This window comes from Neofelis nebulosa, chromosome 3, assembly GCF_028018385.1.
Source record: "Neofelis nebulosa isolate mNeoNeb1 chromosome 3, mNeoNeb1.pri, whole genome shotgun sequence".
Lineage (NCBI taxonomy): Eukaryota > Metazoa > Chordata > Mammalia > Carnivora > Felidae > Neofelis > Neofelis nebulosa.
Genome location: NC_080784.1, coordinates 145,143,899 through 145,169,039, shown reverse-complemented (window position 1 = coordinate 145,169,039; position 25,141 = coordinate 145,143,899). Strand labels below are relative to the sequence as shown.

At 40.0% G+C, this 25,141-nt stretch overlaps 2 protein-coding genes across 31 annotated transcripts in view; one reads left to right on the top strand and one right to left on the bottom strand.

Moving 5' to 3' along the window:
- Positions 1-4,370, top strand: STBD1 (starch binding domain 1). Its single transcript, XM_058722228.1, has 2 exons — positions 1-382; positions 2,477-4,370. The coding sequence occupies exons 1-2, from the start codon at positions 181-183 to the stop codon at positions 3,334-3,336; spliced, it is 1,062 nt and encodes a 353-aa protein (XP_058578211.1). The 5' UTR covers positions 1-180; the 3' UTR covers positions 3,337-4,370.
- A 2,329-nt stretch (positions 4,371-6,699) lies between these two features.
- CCDC158 (coiled-coil domain containing 158) overlaps positions 6,700-25,141 on the bottom strand; it is a 104,141-nt gene continuing 85,699 nt past the window's right edge. For 20 of the 30 annotated variants that reach the window (XM_058722204.1, XM_058722205.1, XM_058722217.1 and 17 more), the window contains 7 exons: positions 19,689-19,849; positions 18,294-18,353; positions 17,340-17,399; positions 13,755-13,822; positions 10,958-11,116; positions 9,067-9,166; positions 6,700-6,909 (listed from right to left, as the gene is read on the bottom strand). In XM_058722204.1, the coding sequence (XP_058578187.1) occupies positions 6,789-6,909; positions 9,067-9,166; positions 10,958-11,116; positions 13,755-13,822; positions 17,340-17,399; positions 18,294-18,353; positions 19,689-19,849 (729 nt within the window). In that variant the 3' untranslated portion in view covers positions 6,700-6,788. Of the gene's footprint in view, positions 6,910-7,784; positions 9,189-10,957; positions 11,117-13,754; positions 13,823-14,272; positions 14,422-14,451; positions 14,474-15,728; positions 15,751-15,989; positions 16,144-17,339; positions 17,400-18,293; positions 18,354-19,688; positions 19,850-25,141 lie in introns of those variants that run through there. The other 10 variants (XM_058722211.1, XM_058722212.1, XM_058722210.1 and 7 more) reach the window with 10 other exon arrangements.

Here is a 25,141-nt window from a genome sequence, read left to right as displayed (position 1 = left end):
CGGGGCGGGAAGCGGGGCGGGGCTGGGAAAGTTGAGTATTAGTCGCCGTGGGCTGGGCTCCGCGCAGGAGCGCCGGCCGCCGGGACCGTAGAAGGCTGGGCCGGGCGGGGTAGGTGTGGCTCTGCCTGCGTGACCCGAGTCCCGGTTCCCGTCGTCTCCCGCAGCTGCGGCCTCTCAGCCATGGGCGCCGTCTGGTCGGCCCTGCTGGTCGGAGGGGGCCTGGCCGGAGCGATTTTCGTTTGGCTGCTGCGGGACTCGGGGAATGAGAGCGACGCGGAGCGGAACGCCCCACAGGGGGAGGCTGCGGCTCCGGGAAGCGATCAGGGTGGCGGCGGGGGACCGAGCCCTGTACCTTCCAGGCGGGAACTGGTCACCAAAGCAGGTATTCTTCCTCCCACGTCTCGAGGGCAGATCTGCCATGGGGGCTTTGAAGTTCACCGAGGGAGGAAAAAAACCCACCTGGAGTTTTTCTCTTGGCCCTTTCCTCCGACTAACCTCCCCTACCCCGGGCAGGACCCTCCCCAAGCCTCTCATTATTTTCCCAGGCTAGTGCGCACGCGCCGGGCAGGTTTATCGCCCTCCTCGGAGGCTCCGAAGGTTCCCCGACCCATAGTCCGAGGGCAGCGCGGGCAGAGTCTCTACCCTGGGCGCCCGACCCCGAGGACCCCGAGGGGGATGGGCTCCTTTGCGTGGCTGCGCTTGGCGCAGTGCGGGCGGCCGCGGCGGCGGCGGCGCCCCTTCCGGGCCTTACGAAGGGCATGCCTAGGTTCAGGGAGATCCTACAACCCTCATCAATCTCAGACCGAGCAGGGACACTTTCTCAGTCCCAATCCCATAACCTCACGTCCTCCCCTACCTCACCCCATGGAGGAGCTGGGTCTGGGAACTAACTCCCAGGCGCTGAGCACCTCCCGCTATCTGGATGCTTCTGTCAGGAAGGCAAAGTTCAGGTTGGACTCTGGCCAGGAAGGCCTCAGCTGAAGCCCTAGGGCTGTATGCTGGCTGCCCATTTCAGAGCCGTAGGACCCAAAAGCATAGGGTTGTCTAATGCCCCGGGAGGGGACCTACCTAATAGGGCACCCAACTCCAATGAGTAGAACTGACATCCAGGTTTACATGTGTACGTGTTAGAGACTGTGCTACACAAAGAGGACTGGCAGAAAACCTTAGCTCCCAGTGCCCTCCCTTGGCCAGCTGCCCATGCCTGGACTCCAGCCGAGCGGTGAAAATGACATCTGGGAACTTTATTTTTAGTGGAGTCGGTGTTCATGTGTAGCCATTTGAAAGACTGCCTCTGTGCCTTTCCTGCGATTGGTTTGAGATGAGCAGAGAGCTCCTCTGTCTTCATGAAGCCAGTCTCATGTTTTAGGTTGAAAGATTGAGAATTCAGGGCAATGTTTTTACGTCTCACAACTCCACCACTAAAAGGAGATAAAATTAAACAAGGTCAACCCCCACCGCCAAAAGAAAGAAACCCTCCCATCTATGCTGATTGTATGACTTGGGGCACTTCCATCTTGTAGGGAACTATCCCGACTGTCAGTGAGGTGGCCAAGAAGGAAACTGAGCCTTTAGGGAGCTTGGATTGTGTACTGTAAGAACGTGTTTTTTAAAAGTGTACAATGGGAGGGGATGTAAAAAGCCTCTGTTTTGTTAAAAAGGTTTACTTTATTTATTTGAGAGAGACAGAGACCACACAAGCGGTCTCCATCGCTTGTGGAGAGAGGGAGGGTGCCATCACAGAGCCCGCGAGGTGGGGCTCAAACTTATGAAACTGTGAGATCATGACCTAAGCCGAAACCAAGACTAGGAAGCTTAACCGAGCCATCCAGGCCCCCCAAGGTTTACTTCTGATGCATATGGGGTTGGCAAGGAGAAACCAGCCCTCTCTCCCTACCCTCACCCCCAATCCTTGTTCAATGATGCACTGCTATCCTTTGTATCTCCCCCCCCCCGCCCCCACTCCCCAGCCCCCCAACCATAGCAACAGCTGCTGTGGATCTGCCCACATCTGTGAGAGCTGATCCCTGGGCTGCTGACAGTTCCTGGGAGTACAGGTGTACTCGTAGGGTCTGTAGGGTAGCTGTGTGGATCTTTGCCCCACAGGCTAGACAGCATTTTCTGCTGATAGAAACCAAACTTGGTTGTATGCCAATAAAGCCTGGACTGCAGAGATCAAGGACCATGACGGGGTTAAACTGCTGCCTCTACAACTAGCCACTTCATTTACATTCTTGTGTGAGCACACGGACACTCCCAGATGTGCCTTTTATTGTTGCATATACATGTATGCTCTTAAAGCGTGCTGTTGGTTCAGTTAGTGTCTTAACTAGGTAATTAAGCACTTGCTTTTATAGAGATGGATTTCGTGAACTGCAGATAGATTACTGGTAAAGTCTTCAATAAACCTATTTTCTTAGCCTTTTTTCTCACATGAACTGCCTAACACTATTACATTTTTCCTTTTGCTTTTTAGAGCATCTTCAAGAAAGCAATGGATGTTTGGTTTCAGAGACCAAAGGCCATGGTAACCTGCAGGAAGCAACATGGAGACGGCAGAGTCCTTCTGGAAAAGACGGTGATTGTGACAGTTCAAGAGAGCATGTTCCTTCTGGACAGTTTCCAGACACAGAATCTCTAGCTACATCTGAGACTGGTGACTCTAGGGGTTACTCTGCAGTTTCAAGAAATGAAAGGCTTCAGTCTCCTATGGCAGAATGGGGATTCCAGAAAGGACAAGAGACACTCGCTAAAGCAGCTCCGTGTTTTGCCGAAAAGTTGTATTCTAGCAACCTGGTCGTTGACAGAGGGAAAGAAGTGAGCCTTGCCGAGTTGAGCAGTCAGGACCGGGCTGACAATGAGGACTGGGAAATGGTGTCCAGGCACTCCTCTTGGGGAGATGTTGGTTTGGGTGGCGGTCTTGAGGCTCCAGTGTTAAGCCCAAACCAGGGAATGGACTGTGGCAGAAGCACTCTTATGGAACCAAGAGGTCAGGAAATGGATGTGAAACGCAAAAAGGGGGTAGCAATGTCTTCAGAGTCTCAGCAAGTTAGTATCAGGTTCCAGGTCCATTATGTCACAAGCACTGGTGGGCAATTCATTGCAGTAACTGGAGACCATGAGAGTCTTGGGAGGTGGAACACTTACATCCCACTCCAGTATAGCAAGGACGGGTTCTGGTCTCACTCTGTGTCCCTGCCAGCAGATACAGTGGTGGAATGGAAGTTTGTAGTGGTAGACAACGGGAAAATTACCCGCTGGGAAGAATGCAGCAATAGGTTCCTGGAGACTGGCCGTGAGGATAAAGTGGTTCAAAAGCGGTGGGGGATTCAGTGATTCAGTTTTCAAAGTACTAGAGAGGCTATTTGTGGAGCACACTGAATAATTTTAAATAAAGGAAGTATAACTCCAAATATAGCCATCAGAGTTGTTTCAAATTTGCTAGCGGCTTTTGTCTAATGTGCAGAAATACATATGTAGGTATATGCTTTCAGTGAGCATGGACTTTTTTTTCCCCTGTGGCATCGATGGGTGGGTCTTTGCTGATCCATCGTTATTTCAGAGCTTAGTCCTCTTGGGGAGTGACTTGGCTAAGCTTCAGGTGTGGACTGGCCAGAGCACGCAGAAACCAACCAGCTGCACAGGGTTCAAGCTTGAGCCTTTGGGTGACCCTTAAACCAAGAGAGTGAAACACGTCTCATTCATAAAGAGCTGCCTTCCTACTGGTACAACTGGAGAAACTCCTTACTACGTGCACACTCTATATTTAAAAATAGTTAACTGTGAAAAAAAAATACGGTCACAAGAGGTGGTTAGCAAGGATATGAGGTTATACGTTAAGACTCCCCAGTGTTTTTTTGTTTGTTTTGTTTTTGTTTTTTTGCTTGATTTTATGTGCTAGCCCCGGTTTGAAAGTAGCAAGTAAGTCTTTGTCTTAATGATTGCAGACCGGTGTAGAAACAAGGGGCCTAGTCGGGGTCTGTCATTGGGAGGAGACCACGAAGAGAGGAAGTGCGAACTGGATGAAGGTGTGGGCTGAGCTAGGTGGCCTGAGTGATGCCTCTTAGAGGGCTGGGAGGTCCAGGTATAGCCTGACTGCAGAGAAGACAGACACAGCCATCATTTACCTCCAGGGCCTTTGCAGGACTGCCCCACCCCCTCCCCTCCTGTCTCACAGGGGGTCTGGACTGACAGAAGGACTGTCCCATAGCAATCATTTCCCCTGCCCTTCCCTTTCATACCAATAGCTATCCTGGGTAACAAAACTGTAATAGGACAGTGACACACAGGTATATCCTTGTTCTGAGAAGAAGTAAGACATTTAAACTTTATTATACTGAACAAATAAAACCTGAGTTTTAATACCTTCATTAAATGTCTGAATTATTTGTCTAAATCTTAGTACCATAATAGCTTAGATATAAAATGCCAATATTTTCCTCCACTAATAACAGATGCATAGAAAAAATCAAGACGCAAGAGAGGTCCGTTTTCTCCTCTCTTTGGGGAAAACATTGTAGAACTTTTTTAGAACTTGACCATTATTTGGAGGGATATTATGCATGCTTGTACTCGAAAATGAGTTTTTATATGTTAAAACAACTTGTAGTAAGTATAACATCGTTTGGCAAAACAGTGTTTAATCCTGGTTACAGGTGGTGTTTGCTCAAAAGAGCATAAACCCAAAAGAAAATAGAAAGTGCTTATAAGAACTATGATAGTTTTTGGCTCCTAGCATGTATATGTAAAATCCACATATACGTTTTATATACTTTATAATGAATTTCACACTCTACCACTAAGGTCTTCAGAGGGCATTTACTATTACTGCACAAAATGCCCCAGCATTTCTATTAGGTAAAATTTAAAGTAAAACAGTTTACAATAAAAATTTCTTTAGAGTTCTTTCACTAGCAATTTTATCATTACCTGATGAAATAAAAATCTTTCAGTAAAACCAATTGAGGTAGATACATATATTAAAGTTCATACTAAAAATTTTTTTTAATGTTTATTTTCGAGAGAAAGAGTGCAGGTGGGGGAGGGGCAGAGAGAGAGGGAGACAAAGAATCCGAAGCAGGTTCCAGGCTCTGAGCTGGGCTCCAACCCATGAGCCGTGAGATCATGACCTGAGCCGAAGTCGGACACTTAACCGACTTAGCCACCTAGGTGCCCCTTAAAGTTCATATTTTAAAAGAATATTGTAAAATTGGACATGCTTAGCATGTTAACACTGTCATTTAGAGGAGAAACAGGAGGACTTAGTCACTATTATCTGCACTGGTTGGGACTAATGCCGCTGCTGTCACAGACACCATGCATGTTAAGAAGGCTGCACCAGAAGCCTGTTTCTTGCTCACTAAATAATCAGCAGTGGGTATTTCTGGCAGAAGGGCAGCTCTCCCTGCAGATTGCTGCCCAGGCTGCTTCTGTCCTGCGGCTCTGCCATCCCCTAGGACCCCGCTGTCCACTGTATCCAGCTCATGGAAGGGGAAATAAAGTGAGGAAAAACACAAATGCTTACTAAAATTTTTGGCCAGAAAGTGCTGCGTATTGCTTTGTCCACAAGCCTTTAGTGAGGACTGGTCAGTAGATGTGATGGCGCTGGGGCTGGGGAATAGCCTCTAGCAGGGCAGTCATTTCTTGGTGACATCTTTAGACAGGTACCCTTCTGCTGTCCCTGTCGTCTCTGGCAGGAAGACCAGTGATTAGAGGATTGGAACTTCCAGCCCCCTTCCCTGATCTCCAAAGAGGAGAAGGGGACTGCGGATTAAGCTCTATAAAAACTCTTGAATAAGATTTCAGAAGCGTCCAGGTTGGTAAACACGTCCAGGTCCTGGGAGGGTCCTTGAGAGTGCATGAAAGCCTCGTGTACCAGAACCCTATACTTTGCCCTGTGCCTCTCTTACATTTGGCTGTTCCTGAGTTGTGTTCTTTAAAATAAACTGGTAATAGTAAGTAAAGTGCTTTTCTGAGTTGTGATCTGTTCTAGCAAGTTAGTGAAACTGGGGAGGGGGGGTGTGGGAGACTCCAATTTATAGCCAGAGTACAGGTAGCCCAGAAATTGCAACTGCATCTGAAGTGGGGGGAGGTCTTGTGGGACCGAACCCTTAGACCTGGAGAATCTGATACTAACTCCAGGTAGTTAGTGTTAGAATTGAATGGACTCCTAGGACACCTAGCTGGTTATTGGTGTTAGAAAACAATCCACATGCAAAACCCTCCTAATCTAATAAAATCTAAGTAAAGCAGGCTGAATCCATTCAATCTAGAAGTTACCCACCGCTGAAGAACACATTCTTGTTTCTTTCTTTACAGTTATTAATATGTAAACGTTTTTTTAGAAAAAAACTTTTCTAAAAGTTTTGATTAGGGGCCCCGATGTTGTGTTATCTGATGACATTCATTGATAACTGACGGAACAGTGAGTTCAGGGTCACAAATGGATCCCTGTCAGTACCTTGGAGTTTGTCCTTCTGGGCATTATACCACATATTTTACTTGTGTGTCAAGTTTTTTTGAAGCTGGAAAGAATAACTATTGCTTCAGCACCAGTTAAGATAATAAAAACCACACAATTGTTCCAGCACATGGGTCTTAGCACAAATTAATACCTTATAAGGGATGCAGACTTTCACATCTAGTTAGAACTGTTTGAAGTTTTACTGTGAGAGCATTGAAGAATAGTTTATTTCAAAATAGAGTTTACAGGGGAGGGTATCTTTTATTAAATTTTCACATAAAAAGAAAAAAAGTACACAGGGCACTAATTATAAGCAACACCACAATTATTTGGGCATCATCCCTCTGTAAAGAACAGGCAAGCAATGTATCATTTTAGTAACATTTTTTCCTGGTCTTTCACTTTCTGTATCCTCTTTTCTTGATTTCTGATCATTGAAGACATTGCTGAAAGTGATGATAAAACAAAATTAGATTAGCAACATCTACTCTGCCTTTAAATTTTATAATGTGCTTCTTAAAAGGTCAGCTTGCTACTATAGAAGAGACACATTCTGAGATCGGGAAGTTCTTAAAAATTGCAAAGTAGCATATTTTTGAAAAGACTGACGTTATGGACAGAGCTAAGGGTAAATCTTTACTCTTTCGGTTGGTTTAAGTGAGCATACTTATTATAGAAATAATACATACTAATTGTAAATAATTTGAACACCTCAGAAGGGTGCAAAGAGAGATGAAGGTGAAGGTATTCGTCTCTGCTCCCTCAATCTGCTGAACTCCCCTCAGAAGTCATCACCGCAAGCAGTTTGGCAAATATCTTCGTGTACATGCGCGCACGTGCACACACTTTCCTTCTTTGCACAAGTGGAAATATGTAGTATAGATTGTTCTGTAGCTTGCTTTATTCACTTAAAAAATGTCAACATTTTTCCAGTTCAGCTCATGTTTTGTTATGACTGTATAGTATTCCATTATATGGATGTACCAACATGTTAGTAAATAAAATTCTTAAAAGTTGATTTCTCAGGTTTTCAATTATGGAATGAATGAGTCATGGGGATGAAAGGTACAGCACAGGAAATATAGTCAATGGTATTGTAATAGCGATTTATGGTGGCATTGGTGGCACACAAAAGTCTGTTTATAAAAGTATAGGAAATACTTTTATAAACAGACTTTTGTGTGCTTGTACAATTTTTTCTTGAATAAATTGCTAGAGGTAGAATTTCTGGGTCAAAGCATATAGACACTTTAAGTTTTGATAAATGCTCCCAAAATATTTGTTTCATAACTTCCAAGAGACACTCCATCCAGGCAATGCATCAAATAAAAAGGTCTTTTTATTTTTTAAACAAATACAACATGTCTCCCATTTGGATTATTACATGGTAGCATTACTCAGATATATATTCAGAAATGTAAGTCAAAGTGTGAATAAAAATGGGGCCAATAAGATAATGCATCCTTTAAAAATATCACAACAAACTTAAAATCAAATGTTTTCTTAATGTTTATATACACAAGGATCTGGGATTAACAGAAAGGATCTGGAACTTGCCTTAATAACAATTTGGCATAGCCTCAGCGTGTTGAAAAACGTGGACTTTGGAAGCAGCAATTGCAGAGATCAAGTCCCAGATATACTACTCGTTGTGTGACTTAACTATTTACTGATTGTAATCTGATCATCAGATTCCTCATTTTCAAGTGACTTGATATCAGTGCCCACCTCCCAGTATTGTGAGGCTCACATGAAGAAAACATAAATAATCAAACACTGAATACGGGGCCTGCCACACAGCTGGTAAGTGTTCAAGAAATATTAATAGCAACTATTATTATTGATAAGGTTAAATTTTCTTTATAAGGAATTGTTCTTAGAAAAATATCTACTATCCTTCATCTAGCAGCTTATATTCTCTAGAGATAGAAAGATGGGTAAGAATTAACAAGTATATTCCAAAATTATTTCTCTCTGACAGACTCCTGGATTCATGAATTTATACCAGAAAAGCATAAAACATGATGGGCTTCCCACATCCACAGGAACAACCACTTAGAACTTATGCCCCCAAATTTACCTACCATCTGCAGAGTATGACAGTTTCTCATTCAAACAGCTTTAGTGCATTTGAAAGTAGTTTATCTTTTTAGTTAGTGATTCACTGGGTCTCTTCTAGCCTATGCTAATTTAAATTCTGTGTAAGGTGAAATATGGTTATTTTGTCTTCCAGCCATCAACTACAATCTTATCCTGGCTACCGTCATACAAATGCTTATGTGCAGACCTAACAGGGATAAGAAAGATAATGTGTGGGAAAGTGTCGTGTGAAAAACTGCTCAAAACGTGTCCTACGGAGGGTTGGTCAGCAGTATTATCATCCCTATTAGATGACGGAGTAGAGCAGGGCTAAAGTGACATGCCCGAGGTCACACAATTAATCTGGGGGTTAGTCATGGTTAAGACCTTCATGTTTTGACTTGATGTTTCTGAATTGCTTATTCAATATCCTCTTCTGCGGGTCTATAGACAACAGGCTTCACCTGAAGGGAAGGTGAGTACTCTTTTGAGCAAGGAAGATCTCTCCGAAATGTACACTGTACCTTGGTTCTTCATCTGTAAATCTTCTACCAGAGTTTGCAAGCTTTCCAGTCTGTTCTGAAGCTTCCGACATGTTTTTCCTGTTGTTTCTATTGGCTGAGACTGTGAAGCTATTAGAAAATTGCTTAGATGTGATATTAAAAGTCTATTCAGTATTTCTTCTTAGAAATCTTCCAATTACAAGTTAAACAACCTTTCTTTTAAAATAATGGAAACTTTAAAACACTATACAAATTAAAAAGTGTTTTATCTAAATATTCCAACACTAGCTTATTTGAATTTGTTTCAAAACAATCTGGCTTATTATTATTTAACTACATAGCATTAAATGGGATGAGCGAGAGGAATACTTTAAATTTAATGATACATTCATTCTAAATGACAGCTTTTCATACCAAACCTGTGTAGATACGTTAATTTAGGATTTGGAAGAGCAAGACTTAATACCGACACTGGCAACAGTTTTGAATGTGTGTGAGACCAAGTGCCCATTTTAGTGGCTGTCACCTGAATGAGGACAGTTTTACATGGTGGGAGAGGGAGTCTGGATCCTGACATGGCCACAGTGAGCCTGGAATACATGTGGGAGGGGCAAGTGAAGAGGGGTTGGAAGCCCGTAAGCTAACCTCTACTAAGTATGCTACGTTTTGCTGATCTCTAAAAGATAGTTGATGGGCAACCCTGAAATTCTAACTTCGATCTTAGTCCCTGACTTGCTGTATAATCTTGAAAATATTTTTTGGTGGCTCATTTTCCTATCAAAAAAACCACTCTTTTCAGTACAGATATTGGTATTAGAGGCAATCATCTAAGAATTAGTTTAGTTCAAGAGGATGAAAACCACTTCCTCAGAGAGATATTTTTCACATGGATAATATAAAATACATGATGTTTGATTAGGATCTGACAATAGAAAAAAAAAAAAGGAAATTCCATGCTATTATGTAATCACAAATTAATAATGAGGTGACCAGAAGTACTGTTCTACTTCTACAGTAGTCACAGCTCTAATAGCTCAAGAATTTGCCCTTTTTTAAAAGTATTTTTATTTAGTATTCAGTATTTTTAAAGACACCAAGGAATAACTCAGAAATGTAAGAGAGGATGGAGGACAAAATACAGAAAAAAGATGGTAAAATGTACTAAAATCTGTGATTATGTTGTGGTTTTCAGATTTGGGGGAGATCTAGAAATGTATGAGGCATAGAATTTCTAAAGGCTGAGAGCTGACTTAACAGTGATGCAACAATTTGCCTAGTTTATCCCTTATCAAAGGGACTGATGCCAGAGAGCATGGGGTTGTTTGCATTGCTGTCAATATATGGTAAAAACATTTCAAGTTCAAGTCAGTATACACACACACACACACACACACACACACACATATAATGTCCACTTATTTATCATGCGCTTAATCTAAATAAAACCATTTTCCTTATCTGTTTTAGCAAATAACAAATGAACTTAACATTTAAGAAATGAGGACATCTGACAAATTTGTATGATAAATACTTGCACTTACAAAGGCAGAGACTGAAGAGAGTCATGATTTGAGAGAATGTAAATAAGAAAGAAAAGTCACAACATTAAAAAAAAAAAAGACCAAAATCTTATAATAAAATGCGGGGGGGGGGGAGTTCATTATTCATGTCAGAGTAATAGAGAAAATATTCACATATAATATCTATGGATATTTATTAAGAAGAGAGTGTGTGCATGCATGCGATAGCTGTTTTATTTAAATAAGACTCACTTAAGTTACACAGCATCAGTTAGAGTTTGCATATAAGAACACCATATAAGATCTTATTAATTCTGATTATGGAAAAGAACTTTCAATTCACCAGAGGAGGAAACCGATTAAGCTCATCAATGACATCAGATCATTCTTACCTTTAACAGAATCAGGTGAAAGAACGGGTTTCGTGGATCTATACGGTGATGTGGAACCTACTGAATCTTCAACCGAACTAGTTAGGAGTGAGTGAACTGGAGACTTCTTAGGAGAAGAATGGAATGAACGAGAAGCTGAATTTTTCACAGATGGACTTGCTAAAATTTTGCAAGAACAGAAGCAAAAGGACAGAATTAGTTAAAAATAGTATACTGCACTTCTCAAAAAGTCAAACTTTCATGAGAAAATATTCCCAATGATGGGGGTAAGGGGATGTTCCCATAAATACCCAAGGCTTTGGGTTAGAACTGCAAAGGGCTGTCTTAGAAATAAGGATGAACAGGAACAAGACCTGCCCTTGGGGATCTTGAGATCTAGCTTCAAATTATCTGAATTCCCGATTGGATTAAATTGATCTGGGATTGTGGTGTTCTTAGTTGTCTACCAGAAGCAAGCATGAATGCTGTCTGGAGGAAGGTAACCTCATTCTTTGCCTCCAACCATTTGAACAATTTTTCACAGATGTCTTTCATAGAATAAAAACAAACAGGCATAGAAGGAGACAAAATGATATGGCAGAAAACCAAGAGAAAAAATCATATATACAAGTAATAGGTATAGACCCACAAGATCTGGATAGTGGAGGCACAGACAACCACAGATTTAAGCAGCATTATTCCAAACCCTAAACAGGTACTTCTTACATAAAGAAAACCATACCTGAACATACCAATAACAACTGCTAAAAAAGAAAAAGAAAAAACCCCAAAAACCTCAAAAAACAAATCAAAGACAAAAACAATCCTAAAGTTGCCAAAAGGGCAAAAAAGATTACATTTAAATGAGTAACAATTAAATTCAGAGCTGACTTCTCTTAGAAACAATGGAAACCAGAAAACCATGGAATATTTTCAAAGTGAAAGAAAAATGTCCTAAAATTCTAAACTCAACAAAAATATTCTTCAAAAATGATGATGAAATAAAGACAACTGCAGAAAAACAGAAACTGAGAGAATGTATCACCAGCAGACTTACCTTAAAGGAAAAATTAAAGGCATTGGGAGTAAAATGACACCAGAGAGAAAGTAAAGTATAATCACATGGGTATATCTAAATGGATATTAACTGTATAAAACAATGCAAATTATCCATTGTGATGTTTACCTTTATAATTAAAATATACATGTGACAACAAGTGTTATATAATTTGAAAGAATAGTGAGTGGAATTAACATGTTCTAAAGTACTCACAATGCAAGAAAAAAGTAAAGCTCTCATTTATATTAATCTAACACGGCAAGAATACATGTTGTATTCTCTTGGGTAATTATTAAAACAACAGTAAAACATGTAAGTGAAGTAAATCTCAAAGCAGTAACTTCAAATAAATGGTCCTTTTCTTCAAAATACAGTTCTTAAAAGATTTCTCACAAGTTGAAGATTATTCAAAAATTAAGAATTTGCATTTATTTTATTAAAACTGTTTTGTTTTTTTAGATATATACTGACAATCTTCCATAAAAAACAAGAAAATATGGAGATTTATCTTTCTCCTATCTCTTTCACCTCATACCTCAACTTTCCTTATTTACATTATTTCTGTAATATTATATTACTGTCCAGATTTACAGCTAAGCCTTTGTTGAATAACCATCATTTTCACAGCTTCATTCTTTCCTATTCATTTTAGTCTCTTCTATAGGAAGACCAATTACACCTTCCAAATCTTTTTTAAAAATTTTCTAAATGTTTATTTATGTTTGAGAGAGAGAGAGAAAGAAAGAGAGAGAGACAGTGTGCAAGCAGGGGAGGGGCTGAGACAGATGAAGACAGAATCTGAAGCAGGCCCCAGGCTCTGAGCTGTCAGCACAGAGCCCAATGTGGGGCTTGAACCCATGAGCTCTGAGATCATGACCTGAGCCAAAGTTGGATGCTCAACCAACTGAGCCACCGAGGCTCCCCATAACATATTCTCTGTAATTATTTTTGTCTTAGTTTTAAAAATTCTTTTTGTGTAATTTCCCCACAGAAGGTCCATCAAGTCCCTGTGATTTCAGTCATGCCTATCCCATTTATGTTTTTCCTAAGGCTTTCTTCCCCCTGTAATGTTTTTATTTTCTCTTCCATTTCTAGTCTGTTATGCCATTTTGCTTTTCAACAGATTCTGTTATCTTTCAATCTCTTCCTTGACTCCCTTGTTTAACAGATAGCATTATGTCTTTGGAAATTATAAAAAGAACCATCTGTCTCAGTTCTTCTCTTTTTCTTTTCATCCGTTCAATAAGGATTTATTGAGCACCTGCTATGTGCCTGGGATATATCAGGAAACCAAACGATACTTGCCCTTGTGCGGCTTTTGTCTAACAGGAGGTGACAGAGTCACCTTTATGAACAACATAAATTAGTAAGTTACATATTAAAAGATACTAAGTGTAATTTAAAAAAAAACAAAAAAGGGTGATTGGGAGTATGGGAGAGTTACAATTTTGGCAGAAGGTCATGAGAGTAGTTTCATTGGGTAAGTGACATCTGAGCAGAGCCTTTAAAGGAGGTGAAGGGTTAGCAATGTGTAAGGAACAGTGGTGTAAAGGCCTTAGTACAGAAGCTGCCTGGGATGTTCAAGGAGCAATTCAAGGGTAGATGACACAGAGTGAATGAGGGGGGGAATAGGAGGAAATAAGCCTAGAGAGTTAATGTGGACTTACAGGCTGCTGTCATACCTGGCTTCCACTCGCATGGAAATGAGAAGCCACTGCAGGGTTTGAAGCAGGCCTGTCTTGTGTACTTTTCACTCACCTGTAGATGGGAATGTAAAACAACTAGACGGATCTTCTAGGTCTCCTGTATGTAATGTGACCGGCTCTCTGGAAGCATAAGAATGGTCATGCAGACATTCCAATTCACAAATACAGTACTAAGATTTATGGACAGAAGCAAGCTAATGCGCACAAAAGTGACAGACTAAAATACAAGCTAAAGATGGCAGTTATGACCCTAAGTTGCAGAAATCAAAAAATATCAGGGAGATCCCGAGTTGCATTATTGTTAATCGTTCAGGGCCCATGAACATTTTGCAGAATGAAAATATAATAATATTGGTTAGAAAATTCATTTTTATAATAGCTATAAACCCGAAGTATTTCTCTCATAGATTCTAAGAGGCACAATCTTTATAACTTGTTTTAAAATGAAAAAAAAAAAAAAGACAAAAAAAAGGAACCTCTCTTAGCAATAGTCGTATCACTTTACAAAACTATTAGACTTACTTAAATCAACAGGTTGAAATAAACCACACTGTTCTCTGTGGTTTGGGTGACGGCACGAGGATACTATGGCAGTGGTTCCCTTGCAGGGGGTGTGTGATGCCCACACTGTCTTAATTATGACACTAACATCAGCATCTGCTTTGAACTCTCAGTCTCTCGCAAATGAGCAGTGGAGTTTCCCAGAGGATCCACAAGATCTGATATCACAACAGATTAAATGCCGCTGCAGATATGAGAATCAGCTATCTTCTGTGAAGTCACATGTTAAATTGTAAAAGAATGCCTTCTCAACAATTTGTTTGAAAAAGTTATTTTTCAAAATAAAATGCTATTAGGTGAACATGTGATACACACTGTTGTTTCTAAAGGTATATCAAAATGTTTTCTATTTTTAAAATGCTAATACGAAAACTTATTTTCCAATACTTAGAATAGCAATACACAAAAGTTCTTAGGAATCGTCAATATTTGTGACTAAAAGGGGTCCTGAGACCAAAAAGTTTGAGGATAGCTCTATTAGGAGAAAAGCCCTAGAAAGGGAAGCCATGGATAGTCTTAATTATCAGGGCAAAGAGTGTTTTTGCTGCAGGAGGCAGTGGGGGAGCCTTTGAAGGTTCTGGGGGCTTGGGGAAGGTCATACTCTGAGGTGTGCTTCAGGCAGATCAATTTGAAATTAATATATAGAAGTGACTGGAATGTCTATGAGACTGGAGTTTAAAAATACCCACACTCAACGCTGTCAAGACCACTGCAATAGTCTATAAGAAAGGTAAAAAGGCCTAGAGCAGTGTGGCAGGCTGTATAACGGCTGCCAAAAATATCTGCTATGGGTGTTGCCTTATGTGATGTGATGTGATGAAATCAAAGATCCTGAGATGGAGAGATTATTCTGGGTTTCTTAGGAGGGGGGCTAACTGCCATCCCAAAGGTCTGTAAAAAGGAGGCAGGGGGGATTTCACGTGAAAGAGAGAAGATGATGTGTCAATCTCAGCGGAGAGGTTTGAAGATGCTATGCTCTGCTGCTATCTGAAGATGAAGGGAGAAGCCACAAGCCAGAGTGCAAGGAACAAAGCTCTAGAAGCTGGAAAAAAGTAAGGAAATGGATTAACCCCAAGGGCTTCTGGAGGGAGTGTGGACCTGCCAACATCCTGACTCCACCTGGTGGAACTGATTTGGGACTTCGGGCCTCCTTGGAAATGTAAGAGAGATCAATTTGTGTCATTTTAAGCAACTAATTTTGTTACAGCAGACATAGGAGATTAACACAGGCCGTTCCAGAGGATGTACAAAGAAGAAAATGGATTTGAGAACTGTTTTAGAGGCAAAATTAATAAGATTTGGTGACTAGAGAAACGCGACAAAGAAGAAAGAAGAACCAAAGAGAACGTTAGGGTTAAGCAGAGGTGCCCTGGAAAGCAGGGGGCCATTTACAGAAACAAGATGAGCTGGAGGGGAATGGTTTTGTGGAATGACCGCCTTTGTTTTATTTTGGTCACTGTGATCTTCAGGTCATTATGTTTCATCTCCTGAAACATCCACATGGAGATGTGTAAAAAGGAGCTGGATGTTTTGAAGCCTCTATTGGGAACCTTCCTTAGGGCATAATGTTGCTCATTAAGTTATAATAATATAACAAAATAAGAAAAGTCAATTGTCCACAAACTTCTGAGAAATGTGGCTCTCAGAATAATTCGAGCACAAATCCACACAGCAGAGTTGTTCGTTTCTTTAATTGTTTATTCTGTTTTGGGTATATGGACCATACTGATTTAGCTTAAAAGGTTGCAGAAGTTTCTAAATGAAGAAACATTGCTGTAAGATGCCGAGTCAAGCAAAGGTGCTGCAGTTACAGTGAAATGTTGTAGTAAAACAGCAACTGTGGTATTCTTTGTTTGTGAGTTTCCAAAATGGCCAGTGTGCTGAAGTACAGGATAGAGCATTCAAATGCATTTTTAATTTTCTAGTATGTTTCATGCTTTTCAGAACTTCTATTAAATATCTGAAAACCTCTTCTTCTTCTATTAAATATTCGAACACAAGTAGGGGCTAGGTCCCATCTTTTCCTCTCCAATCTGTCTCTTCACGAACACATCATTGCTGAAGGAAACAGACTTTTCTGGTCATGGAAAAACTATAGCAGAGCTTGACGCATCTCAGGGGAGCAGCCCTTCTGTGCCCTGTGCCTAGCACAGACAGGGCCCTTTCCCAGGAGCTCAGTGCAGGTACACAGAGGCCGAACACGGAGGTGGTCACACACCTGAGCTCAGGAGCCAGCTAGACCTGAGTTCAAATCTGGCTCCACTGTTTACAAGCTGTATGGCCCTGGCAAGCTGCTTAAACAATGTGAGTCTTCATTTCTAACCCACATATGGATATAAGATCAGGTTAGATACACTGTGCTTCGGATTCTGTGTCTTCCTCTCTCTCTGCTCCTCCCCTGCCCATGCTCTCTCTCAAAAATAAATAAACATTAAAAAAATATTAGGCTATACAGACTAAATGAAATATCTATGGCATCCAGAAAATGTAAAAATAAAAATATTTAAAATAAAAAATAAAAAATGTAAAAATAAAAATATTGTTAATAGGTGCTACGTAGTGTCACATACATAGGTGAGAAGAAAATCAAAATTTGTTTTGATAAAGATATATTTAAAAAGTTCATTGTTGATCAAGCAGTAGGGACAGTAAGAAAATATTTTTAATACTGCCTTAATTCACTCATTACACAAAACTTTACTGAAAGGCTACTGTGGGTCAGGCAATATGGCTGACACTGAAGATACAGCAATGAATAAGCCTCTGCCTAACTGAATTTGAACAGAATTCTTTTTCTTATTCTGAGGATATAAAAAAGGCTCTGATTCCTCTTATTTTTTTTTTTTAGGTGGTGAAAATAGAAAAGATAAAAGTAAGTTTTTTTTCCATGCAGTCAGTCAATAAACAGATCTTATCATCGTAAGCCCACGTTTGTCTGCCTTGCCCACTGTTACATTCTAAGGACCCAGTGTGGAGTATGACACTTCACGGACAGTTAACAATCTGCTGAATTAATGAATAAACAGTAGTAATGAGGACATTAGGACATTCAGGCATTGCTAAGATCATTTCTTACCTGCTAAGAGTTTCACTGGATTTGCTACCTTCGGTGGAGTCCCTTAATGAGTTGTTGCTTCTGTTGGCAGAAGGATGGGAGAAATGAAAGACTACACGGTGTTATTTTTACTTAATGATAAAACAACATTGTTTGAACATTGCTTTTACACCAACGCTGATTCAAAGGTGAGACTAGGGCTAATGGCTCTTCCAGGTGGAGAAACAGTGTGAAGAAAACCTTGGAGATGAAAAGGAGTGAACTCCTCTTGGACCCAGTAGTCTGTTTCGGTTAGAGCACACTACGGGAGTAACCAGGCTGGTAACAAGTTAGGGACCTCCTTCAACTTCAGACTAAGGAACCAGGTACCTAATCAGCAGACAGTGAGGAGCTCATGAAAACCTGCGGGCAATGGCCTCTGTGTTTTACCTGAATTAACAAATTAACATTAGCCTTTTTTCCTTTTTGGTTAAAGTCAGTTCTCAGAAGTTGTCTCTGTTAAGGGGTTATGGATTTAATTTCTTTACGCTCTTTTTAGGATTTCATTTAAAAATTCAGCTATTCAATTACTGAGGAAAATAGGATTGTTTTCCGTGAGGTTCTTATAATCCTGTACTGAGATTGTTAGCATCTCCTTCTGGACTACCTTCCTCTCAAAAGTTATGTAAGCCATTGTAAATGAGTGTAAATGTAGAAAAATCTTCCATTTTTGGTATGGCATACCTATAAATATCTTAATATGGGTAAACAGTAGCAAAATTTAAAATAAGCAAAAAAAAAATCGTATTGATTTTGAGAAAGTACATTACACTGAAATCCACTTTAGTTTCAGTTAAACAATGTAAACAGCTTTCCTTCAATGAACCCCAAATGCCCCTAAATTCCCATGTAAACTGTCCAGACTTCCCAAATTACCCGGAAACATAAAAAATTCTTAGACGATTAATTAGATTCAGGATCTCAGATTCTTCTTACCTCTGGCATATCTCTGATCTCAGGCTTGATTCAGTAATGCAATCTCTTACTCTATCATCTCTGTACAGATAAATATAACTTTCAGTGAATTATACAAAGAACAATTCCTGATTCCATCTATTTTTAGAATAATCAACTGCTCCTATGTATTTAACTCTTCTTTAAAGTGTAAAAGTAGATCTTAGGCCTCCAAGCAAATTTTGCAGAAGGCTGTCCCTGGAGTTCAACTCAGAAATATTTTCTTTTCCATGGACTCCCAAAAGCTTTAGGCTGAGTTTAGGCTTTGGTGACAATGTTATTTGTAAGATTATAGCAAATTAACATACATTCTTTAAAGGCAGGTACCAAATATATTCATGTTCAATATAGTCCAAAATAGTTCAAGCCCATAATTAATGGCTAAAGTGATGAAATCATCTCATCAGGGAGATCATGGTAATCTTTGTGGACTGATTGGTGTGGGGAGCCAGGGGGTCTAACTTTCACTTTTGGCTTTGCTTCTTTGCTTTATAGGAGAAGGCAACTCAGTCTATGCCTAAATTTACTCATCTGTCAAATGAGAACCAAGGACTTTCCTATTAGATTATACCTTGAGAGTCATGTAGTTTTCAAGGTTCTAGTTTAGCTCCACCATCGAAATTGTGTGGCTGCAGACAAGTCAAAATTTTGAAACTTATGTTTATCTCATCTGTAAAATGGGATAAATAAATCCTGCTCTGTCTTAGCTCAAACGGTTGTGATAATCAAATAAGATTATGGGTGTGAGGGGTACTTGGGTGGCTCAGTAGGTTAAGCATCTGACTCTTGATTTTGACTCAGGTCATGATCTCATGGTTCGTGGGTTCAGTTCATGGGTTTGGGCCCCGCGTCGGGCTCTGTATGGACGATGTAGAGCCTGCTTGGGATTCTCTGTCTCCTCTCTCTGCCCCTTCCCCACTCTCTCTCTAGTGAGAGAGATTCAGTAATGCAATCTCTTCCTCTATCATCTCTGTATAGATAAATATAAGTCTCAGTTAATTATACAAAGAACAATTTCCAGATTCCATGTATTTTTAAATGCGTGCTCTCTCTCCCTCAATATAAAAATTAAAGAAAGATTTAAAAAGCGATTTTAGATGTGAAATCTGTTGGGAACTATACATTATTATATGACTGTAACTTTGGGTAACACCTTGCTTTGACAGCTTATGAGCAGAATAACTGCATTATTTACTCTTGATATCAAGTTGTTTTACTTTTGCTTAGCTTCTCCACTTTCATACTGTTTCCCCTGGTAACGTCAGATATTCTTCAAAGTTGTTTAAACATCAACCTCCCATAGAGTATCATGTAGACAACTAATGGCAAACCGCTGGTGACAGCAGCTCGCTCACTCTGCAGCACACCCAGTCTTACACAGCCACATAGGACGCTCCCAGGGACGGTGTTCTCCCTTCTTCTTCGGGCTTGCCCAGAGGTACAGCTGGCTCCTCGTTGATCACACTTCTCAACTCTTGGAGAAGCTGTTTCAGGTCCCTCGTTGGATCTTCCTTCAACGTGTTAGGTTTCAAAGAGTGCTGCATTAACACAATTTACAAAACAAACACCCTGGTTTTTATTTTTAGAGTTGTATGTTATCCTATTATAAAATTAATTCAGCTGGTAGATAGAAATTTTGGAGGAAAAGAAGAAAAAACAAAAATCACCTGTAATCTTACTACTCAGGGATAATCAGTAGTAACCAATCAATAATCAACACAGTGCTATATCTAATTTATAAATGTGTATACACTTATTTATATATATATTTAAATTAAAATATACACACATAGAATCACACTATACACATCTATCTTTAAATCATTTTAAAAAAATTTTAATAATGTAGTATGAAGTCATTAAATATTTACAACTATATCCAGGCAAAATAATTCCAATACTTTGTTTATGGTTGAACTAATTTTATAAAACTACAGAATTTTAAAAGTAAGGAATTCTAGGCGTGCCTGGATGGCTCAGTCAGTTGAGTGTCAGATTTCAGCTCAGGTCATGGTCTCACAGTTCCTGAGTTTGAGCCCTGCTTTGGGCTCTGTGCTGACAGCTCAGAGCCTGGAGCTTGCTTCAGATTCTGTGTCTCCCTCTTTCTCTCTGTCCCTCCCCTGCTCACACTCTGCCTCTCTTTCTCTAAAAAGTAAATAAATGTTAAAAAAAAAAAATAAAAGTAAGGAATTCTTTAGAGATGAATTAATTTACTCCCCCATTTTACTGATGAGGAAAGAGACATTCAATATTTTCAAACTGTGTTAGTCAGTATTTGAGAATAAGTTTTAAAAGGATTTTCCGATTGGGTGCCTAGGGGGCTCAGTCCATTAAGCATCTGACTTCGGCTCAGGTCAAGATCTCGTGGTCTGTGAGTTCGAGCCCCACATCCAGCTCTGTTGCTGACAGCTCAGAGCCTGGAGCCTGCTTTGGATTCTGTGTTTCCCTCTCCTGCTCTCTCTCTCTCTCTCTCTCTCTCTCTAAGAAATAAACATTAAAAAAATTTTTTTTAAATAAAAGATTTTCAGATATACAAGTATTTGCTGATGAATATTTATATTACAATAAAACTTACAGATGTTCCCAAAAGGCACCTCAAAAGGGGAAACCAAATGATAGTCAGAAGTTGCACTGGTGAGCAGGTGGTCTTAGTAGGAGGACATTCATGGCTAGAAAATCATCAATCATCAAGCTATTTTTTTAAGTTTATTTATTTATTTTGAGAGAGACAGACACAACACAAGCTGGGGAGGGGCAGAGAGAGAGAGAGGAGAGAGAGAATCTCAAGCTCCCCCCATGGGGCTTGATCCCATGGTCTCGATCCCATGAACCGTGAGATCATGACCTGAGCTGAAACCAAGAGTTGGACGCTTAACCGACTGAGCCATCCAGCACCCCCATCATCAAGTTGTAAAGCTGGAGGTATCTATCTCAATGTAGAGTTAAACCTGCCATACACATTGGTTGCTGAATGAACACCAGCTTTGCTTGTCTAGAGTCCACGCCAAACGAGTGTTAATGTTACTGATATAACCCTCCCATCCCCTCCCCGTCCTAACCCCGCTGGCAAACCACATACAACATTTAGCTGAAGATGTCAAGAGTTCTGACTAACTGAATGGTGGTAAGTATGGTCTTTCCAGTTTACTGATGGTGACGTTACCTGGAAATTATCATGAGTTCAGAGTTTCATAAATCAGACTCAATTTAATGATTAAATTTGTCTCCATTAATTTAAAATATATACAAATGTGGACCAATTTTTAATAGCCTTAATTTTTAGAGCAGTTTTAGGTTCGCAGCAAAATTGAGTGGAAGGTACAGAGATTTCCCATATATATCCCTGATTACATAGGTGCTAAACCAGTTTCTCATAATATGAATAAAAGCTTTTGTCTCTAAGCAGATGATCCAATTTTACCAAATACTGGCTTTGTCTTGTCCTAGCCCTGTTGGACATAATGTCTGTTATGGAATAAAACTTCAAAAACTTTATAAGGAAAACCTTATCCTATTGCAATCTTCAGTCACCTTAGTTCTTACCTTAAAATCTCAGTGTAGCACCTGGACTTTCATTCATATCATCTGCCCATTAGGAAGTTTATTTAAGAAGTTTAGTAATTATTAAAAATGTTCAGGCCTTGACATTTATTATAAGTGATAGTATAATAACCTACAAACATATAAATATGGCTTTTTTTTCACCCTGAGATCAGGACACTTGTTTCTTTGAGAGTGACTGGTGCTTTATAAGACAGAAAAGTTTGAAAAAAATTCAATTCCAACATTCACTTAGCAATTGATCATAATCAGTCCTATGACATTTTCTTATTATGACTTCATCCTAATACTTTTAAGAGCTTTTGAAATGTGTGTTGCTCCTCTAATTAAAATGTAAGCTGCTTTACAGAAGCAAGGACTTGTTTTGATCATCACTCTTTATATACTCCATTACAAATAAGCTATACTTGGCTTGTGTATGAAATGACAGAACTATCAAGGTTGGAGAGGTCTTAAAGATCATTTGGGCTTAGTCCAATCTCCAAACAGTACAGTCCAATCTCCCCTAGCAGTACACTTATCTGGCCTTTGCATGATCACCAAACACCAAGGAAGGCAGTTTAATTTTTATATACCTTTAATCCTTTGAGAGAAAGGCTTATTAAACTGAATCTCCTCCATACTTCTATACTGGTCATCATTTTACCCCTCAGGCCATACAGAACAAGTCAAACGTAACCCTCAAGAAATGGACACTTATTTTGTCACTCCAGCCTCCACTCCCCTACCTCCACTTTCTAATACACACTGCAGGCTAAATCTCCTCAAGCCGTCTACTCTTTTCATAAGGCATGGGCTCACAATTTCTCACCACTCTGGTTCTCTTTGGACAGACTCTGCGTGATCGGTGAGTCTCTTAAACAACCATGCCCCAAAAATGAAATCTAGAATTCAGGGAGTGTCCAGAGCAGTGTGGAGAAGAGCTGTCCCCCTCTGGGATCTGGATGCTACCATTAAAACCTTGTTTGACTGCCACGTAATACTGTGGACTCAGACTGAGCAGGGAGTCAACTGAGGTTCCCTAGGTCTTTTCCACATGCTATTGATAAGCCCCATCTTCCATATGCTATACTTTGTATTTCTGTGTATTTCTTACCAAGTTCTAGACTACATTTATTCTTTAAAAAATTTTTTTTTAATGTTTGTTTATTTTTGAGACAGAGAGAGACAGAGTGCGAGTGGGGTAGGGGCAGAAAGAGAGAGGGAGACACAGAATCCCAAGCAGACTCCAGGCTCTGAGCTGTCAGTGCGCAGCCCGATGTGGGGCTCAAACCCATGAACTGCGAGATTATGACCTGAGCTGAATTCAGACCCCCAATTGACTGAGCCACCCAGGCACCCCTAGACGACATTTATTCTAATGGAACTTTCTCTTCCTAGACTTAGATCATCATTTCAAACTGTCAGGATAAATAAGTAGAAGCACCATTTATCTAGTGCTTGCCAAACACCAGGCACTCTATATATTATCTCATTTGAACTTCAATTTTCAAACCACCCAATAAGGTAGAAATAATCACTTCCATTTTAGAAATGAGACAACTCAGGCACAGAGAGGTTAAATAATTTGGTCAAAATTACACGAGGGGTAAATGGCAAAACTGGAATAAAGACTGTCATCTGTCTGACTTCAAAGCCCATGGTCTTTCCACGGTGGCACACTGCCTGGTTCTCACTGGGTATATTCGTTAGGAAATGTGATCAGCATGCTATGAGGTATCCAAATTTAGGATCACAAAATTACAGAATATGGGCACAGAGTAAATAATATAGTTGAGCAGCTGGCCTCAACATAATTACAGTCTGGTTATTACTGAAAGTAGTTCGCAAATCACATGAGGGAAATTACCCCAAACTCAGAGGCATTAAACAAAGATTGATTTATAAGTTAAATGCACCCTGGGAATCTTTAAAACTACTCAAGAGATATTAACACAAATGCCAGTACCATTTCCTAAGCCATTCTTGAGGTGACAGGGAATAGACAGTGTGATACAGTGGAAAAGAGCACAGGCTTTTGCCTCTGCCATTCTTCCACTATGTGATCTAGGCAAGTTACCTTCTACATTCAAGAAACTTTGCAGGACACCTACTATGGGCCAGACACTCCATTAAAAAGCTAAAGTAAAATGACAAATGTGTCTGGCCCCTGTCTGTGGAGACTGTACAGATTAATATGGGAGGCAAATGCATAAACAGATAATGTCATTAACTAGTGGAATGCTTCTTCGCATCTCTGTTTCCTCACCTGTAAAAAGGAGGAAAATGCCTGTTACTTTACAAGGATGGCATAAGCAATAAGAAGTACTAATGTGTGCATGGTAAGTATCCAAGAAAGGCTGGTTTCCACCTCACTCTCCCCTTAATATGAAAACATATTTTATATGCTCCATATTACTGATCTAGAATAACCAGAAAGGTACTACAACATATAGTACCAGCCACTAATAAAAGTTATCAGAGTTAGTTGTGCATTCCAGCTACTATGCTCCCCTTGATAGAAGTAGAGATATTATCGTTCTTTTTCCTTTATTTTTCTTTCAAATTTCAGGGGAAAAGTTAACATGGTTACTGTCAGAAATTTATCTCCTCTTTGTTTTCAAATAGTTTTATTATTTTCTTAATTAAATTATTTTTAATTTAATTTTTTTAATTTAATTTTTTTTAGAGAGAGAGAGAGCATGAGTGAGGGAAAGGGGCAGTGGATGAGAGAGAGAGAGAGAGAGAGAGGGAGAGAGAGAGAGAGAGAATCTCAAGCAAGCTCCATGCTCAGCATGGAGCCTGATGTGGGCTCGATCCTACAACCTTGGGATCATGACCTGAGCTGAAATCAAGAGTTGATTGCTCAACTGACTAAACTACCTAGGTTCCCCCAAAGTAGTTTTTTATACAGTTTCTTGTAAGGGGGAAACATGTTCAATAGCTTACCTTCTCTTCTGGAGCCCACATAGGGAGGAAAGCATTTACCTTTGTGGTTTTACCCCATACTCTCTATGCTGACATTCACAAAACAGTAATATGGTGGCTCTAGAATTGAACCTACTATACACCTGGAAGAAAATAATTCTTTCTCTCTTTAGTCTTCCCAGTAAAATATAAGTGAGCCATGAAAGGAAATATTAGGAATGGGATAAAATGGGATTCTAGAGGCCTGAATTAAATAGCAGAAAATTAAACACTTATACAATGAACAGCCAATAAACAGGGGCAAAAGTGCACAGCCTGAAAGTTACATCTCAGTAAATTTTATAACTACCACTTAAAAACAG